At 33.6% G+C, this 5,635-nt stretch overlaps 1 protein-coding gene across 1 annotated transcript; it reads right to left on the bottom strand.

Annotated features, from left to right (window-relative positions):
* Positions 1–408: 408 nt before the first annotated feature.
* Positions 409–3,667, bottom strand: LOC143578105 (uncharacterized; the record flags this gene model as incomplete). Its single annotated transcript, XM_077061768.1, has 6 exons — positions 409–612; positions 1,119–2,320; positions 2,407–2,592; positions 2,831–2,978; positions 3,065–3,463; positions 3,569–3,667. Coding segments are annotated over 6 exons (2,238 nt in total), but the record flags the coding sequence as incomplete, so codon positions are not given.
* Between the last annotated feature and the right edge of the window lie 1,968 nt (positions 3,668–5,635).

Raw genomic sequence — 5,635 nt, 5'->3', positions numbered from 1 at the left:
GTTTCGGTCGGCGGCGGTGTTAGTGGCGGAGATGAGTTGAGTGATGAGACCGGTTAATTCTGGTTGTTCATCAGAAGGAGTGGTTTCTTTGCGAGTAGCGGAAGGAAGAACGTGAATGAAAGCACCAAATGATGACTCTGAGAGATATGAATTGAGAGAGGGAGAGAGTTTTTAAGGATTAAGAGATAAGACAAAGGCTTGAAGCTATTTTCTATCTTTTCTTCTTTAAAACTAAAAACAAACTAGGAATTTAAACATGCAGGGAATGTGGGTTCATCTCCCATATTCCTTATTTAATGCCACTTAACTCTATCATGCAATAACTACCTTAACATGCACTAGACTTCTTCAATAAAACAAATAAACAAAGTGCAGTAATGAAAACGTGGAAACATGCATACTTGGATCTCAATCCATGTATCTCATGGGCTTCTTGACTTCTCTGGTGGGTCTTGCTTGGACTAGACTTGCTTGATGATCCGGTTTGGGCCTGTGAGCTTGTTGGTTTGTATCATCACTCTTCGGTTCCTGGAAGTCCCAAGTTGGGTAATGGATGCGTATTTTAGCAGCGGCATTTACGTCAAAATCATCCCCATCCGATTTGTCATCAAACTAATCAACGTCATAAGTTATGAGAATTTACTTGATATTGGGACAAGTTCTTATATAATCAAACTAGGTTATTGACCCGTGTACGACATGGGTGGAAATATATAAATCGTTAAACAACAACACTCGAGGAGACAATAACATGATATATAGTTGTTAATATAACATATTCTAAAAAAAAGATAGTTCAACATACGTACAACCAAAATAACATTGTTTGTACAACTACTATTTACATAATACAAAATTGAAAATGATAATTTCATAAACAACAAAATAACATTCATTTTACAATTCTTTTATAGATAACAAAAACTCAAAAACTAAAATTTCATAAATAACTTCATATATTACTAAACAGTTCCTTATAAACGACATTTGTAGTTTTATTTGTAACTTTACCCTCCTTATCTAAGATAAGCATTTTAACTCCGGCTCTACACTTCACTCTGGATAAATCCACGTATAGCTGACCATGTGTAAACACAGGCTGTCGAAAATATACTAACTCTTGCTAGTGACTGGCGTTGACTTTTGTTAATTGTCATTGCAAAACAAACCGATACAGGAAACTGTCTTTGTTTCAACTTGATTGGCAATTTTTTATCTGTAGGAGTTAGAGTACTACGGGTTATATAAGTACGATGACCAATGTTAGTACCCGAAATAACCTTTACTTCGATAAAACGCCTCCCCAATTGATTAACCTGTAATCGAGTTCCGTTACATAAACCATTTTTCTGATCAATATTCCTTAGTAACATTATAGGAATACCAACTTTTAGAATCAGTTTATAATTAGGCATACCAGGCATCTTTAAACCGTTTAGAAAATCTGGTGAGTGAAATGCTGGATCGAAACCAGGCCCAACACTTTCAGAGTTATCGATACTATCTAAACTTAGATATTCAACTTCTTCTCCCGGAAATAAACTTAAAAATTGATCATTAATGTCTTCGACAACCTCGTTTAAAGGTGCAAGTATAGCCCTTTCTTGAAAATATGAAATTTGATTAAAATTATCCAGTAAGGCTGGATATATAAAATCAATAAGATCAGAAAGAGGATCGGATGAATCACCGATCAAAAGATCATCTGGTATTTCAATACTGGAATTACCATCATTTTCACCCCCAAGTTTACCTTCCACAAGTTCTAACAACCAATCTGCAAATTGGGCGGTCTCTTCAAAAATTGGTGGATCACAACTGACGGTTAACCTCATGTTTTTGGTTAACCTAAGAACCTTGTACTTGGACCATATATGAGAGGAACTGAGTGAAGCATTAAAAATATCACTACGTGATCCATTTTGGACTACAGGTAGTATCTGACGAAAATCACCCCCAAATGGATGTTGACAACTATTACGGTTACCAAATTTTAAAACATCTTTTAAACTCCTATCCAAGGCTTCAAATGCATGTTTATGTATCATAGGAGCCTCGTCCCAGATAATCAGATCAGTTTGCTTCATTAAGTTGCAAATATCTGGATTTTTTGTTATTAAACAGGTAGAATCCTCAGTTAGATTTATAGGAATTAGAAATCTAGAGTGAGCGGTTCTACCTCCCTCAAGTAACAAAGATGCTATGCCGCTTGAGGCAACATTTAAAACTATTTTCGCTTTCGATCTTATGGAAGCAGATAACGTCTTCCATGAAAAGGTTTTTCCAGTCTCTCCATAACCATACACAAAGAAAACACCCCCTTCTTTTCATTAACTGCGTCCATTATTTCATTAAACACATTGCTTTGCTCATCTGTTATTGAATTATAAAGTCGTTCAAACTCACCTGTCATGACTTGTGTATCGTACGACAACTCCTCGTTCATAAAACGATTTGTTGATGCTGTTATAGAATCATCATCAGGGAAAGGCATTGTAGGAAAACAACGCAGACTACAATTATTTCGCACGAGGAAGTTTTGAATTTCAAGTAAAGCGAGGTTCTTTAGTTGGCCCTCTGAAAGTAACAAATCTGTATCGAATAAAAAACGTGTTACAAAGTTGTTTTTTTATAAACATATTTCCTAATGTATTCATAATATAAAAAAAAATAAAAGAAAATAATTTGATACCTTTATTTTTCTACTCAATTTGTTGTTTGTATAGAATGCCATCAATTAAATACTCCCAAGTCTTTTCCCAAACATCATCCGACCTAGATAAACTGTATGTGATTAACATGGTTGAAAATAAACTGCATAAATAACAACCACTTGCAGTATGACTTGCTTCTTCAATTGCTTCTATATACTCGTTGTCATCATCTAGAAGGCCTCTTTTATAACACGCATCTCTATATGTAGCACACACTTCACCATCAACAGTACGAATATCTTCAAAGCACTTAGGACCTCTAACCTTGTTTAACAGAATTCTTAGATAATATGCTTCATTAAAAGACGGAGGAACATGATGAATTCGACCAATAGAAAAACCTAGTTTACGTAGCGCTCAAAGCCTTCCTGTTGTTTCCAAACAAATTTTGTTGGAAACTCAGCGTATGTTAGGGTTTGTGCAATAGCACAATTTTTATTACACTCCATCCAATCAGTAAATCTTGAAGAACCAACAGTCGGCTTGTTTAAAATGTCTTCCACATCATCCTCATCTGCAAACACAACTGTTTGTTGTCCCGGTAAATGAAACGGAAGGCGAGTAAATGAAGGAAATCTATAATGGACATCAAAAGAAAATTTTCTCCATGCCACCTCACATGCAAATAGGTATCTGCAATCATAAAACGCCTTCACTTCGTCTACAACTTCATCTTCATTACCCGCATTGTTTTGTACAAGTGATTTAGTAGCATGATCGGGACCTTTATTAATGTACTTAAACAAATACTTTATGGAACCCTCTTGATTATACCATTAAACATTGATATGGGCTCGATATGTTTTCAACAATTTCTTGTTATACGGAACAACATGTCTGTTGTCTAAATTTACCCCAGACATCACAACTACATTACCCAAATCTCTTCTCCGATAAACAGGAAACCCATTAGAATCAATTGATGTCTCATTTTGAAGTTTCTCATTTTTAATCTTAAATAGAAACATAAAATATGGTTAAATATAAATTTACTTTTTTAGAATATATAATCCAAGTAGAATATGGTATAGCATCTTATATTTTATTTGAAATTACGTTTTTAAAATTAAATAGTTTGTTTTTATGAAACTATTTATATAATTGTCGGTATTGTTAGATGCTCGTTTACCATTTAAAGTAATAACGGTTCAAAAATCTAAATGTTTCATATTTACAATCAAGCATAGATGTTCGATGATGTGTGAAAATGTATAATATAAATAAAGAACGAATCACAATTAAGCTTTAAATTTATAAAAACGAAAATCCTATAGAAACCACACAAAACCGGCAAGTGTACCGATCATAAATAGTATAGCATCAAGGAAGTCCGGATGTCGAATTCAAAGACACTTGAAAACGTTTAAGATTAAGAAAACTCTAACCAAGACTTACCAAAATAATATTTATTTAATTTTTAAGATTTTATTTAACTACTTAACTTAATTAAAAGAAAACTGTTAACAAAACTCTTTAAGAAAACTTTGATTTAAATTCAATGAATAAAAACGTCTACCTAGGAATGAATCATGTTGAAAGAAATAACAAGATAACGGATTGAAAATATTCAAGACACCGGTTATAAAAGATAACACAACTAAAACTTGTTTAAGAAAGTCAAATTACCTCTCAGTCTCTCTAACAAACTCTAACTTATTTTAGTTGATTTTAAAGAACAAACCGGAAAAACAATCATTAACGTGTTCAAATACCGACTCACCTCTCGGTCTCCTCGACATACTATCCTAATGGAGACGAATACTACGCAACCAAGGATAGAAGAACAATTTAACTTAACCCAAATTAAACCAACTAATTGCACATAAACACTCAAACTTGACAAGACAAAAACCCGCTCTCGCGCGGTCTAAATTCTAACAAGTAAAAGCAATGAGACAATATTACTTCTTATCACCTCTCGGTCTCAAAGAAGGTATATATTCTAACTGATTTTAGAAGATATATTACCCACTTATCCCCTACGGTTGCACTTCCCGCAAATAAACCCACAACACCAAGTAAAGAGCTTAACAAGCAATCAATTAATCAAAATCGATTCAATTAACTAATGCAAGAGGATTATAAGTAATTACAAATAAAACACAGCCATCACACACAATCTAATTTATGTTTTAGTTAAACTTTACATCAATAATTTAAGTCTTGAACATTAACAATCCATTAAACAAGTTAAAACTACTTAAGAATCATCTATCCTAGGTAGAACAAACAAGTTTAGCTACTCATAACTTTTGGACAGCCATAAACAATCAAAGTAAACATCAATAACATCATCATAAACATGATAAAACTCATTCAAGATCCAAACTCAATCAATAACAAGTCAATCTATCAAACAATTGCAAAACAATGTAAAACAAAAGACCAAATCAATCAAAGTTAGGGTTCTTGAAAGATAAATAAAGTTTAAGGATGTATACTAAGTAATATGCTGAGATTTGTGATGTTTTGAAGCCCCTAGCAACTGCCCAAAGGTTCCTTCTTCTTCCTCCAGCCGTCCAAGACCCTGGCCGCCTTGCTTTCTTCTTTTTTTTCTTCTTTTTTTCCGCCGGCGGCTGAGTCCGATCGCAACCCTTTAGGGTTTTAAGGTTCTTGGCTGATTTCGGGTTTAGCAGCTGGATAATGGCTGATTACTCTTGATATTAATTAAATATAATAACATAAAAGGCTTTTAAGAAGTGGGCTTGGGTCGGGCCTTGATTAAACTTTGAAACTTTGACACTTAAACCCTCCAAGTTCTCTTTTTCTTGCCTTTTTTTCCACATCTTTCCATAACCTACACAAAACATTTCAACTTTGTAAAACTTTGCACTTAACCCCCTAAACTTACATAAATTTGATATTAAATCATTAAAACATTATAAAATTGTAAGGAAATATAAATGTGTTATTCAACACAT

The sequence above is a fragment of the Bidens hawaiensis genome, unplaced genomic scaffold (assembly GCF_021521415.1).
Source record: "Bidens hawaiensis isolate Kalapana, Puna unplaced genomic scaffold, B.hawaiensis_p1.1 tig00029023_1, whole genome shotgun sequence".
In the NCBI taxonomy this organism is placed as follows: domain Eukaryota; kingdom Viridiplantae; phylum Streptophyta; class Magnoliopsida; order Asterales; family Asteraceae; genus Bidens; species Bidens hawaiensis.
This window is presented reverse-complemented; position numbering and strand designations above follow the sequence as displayed.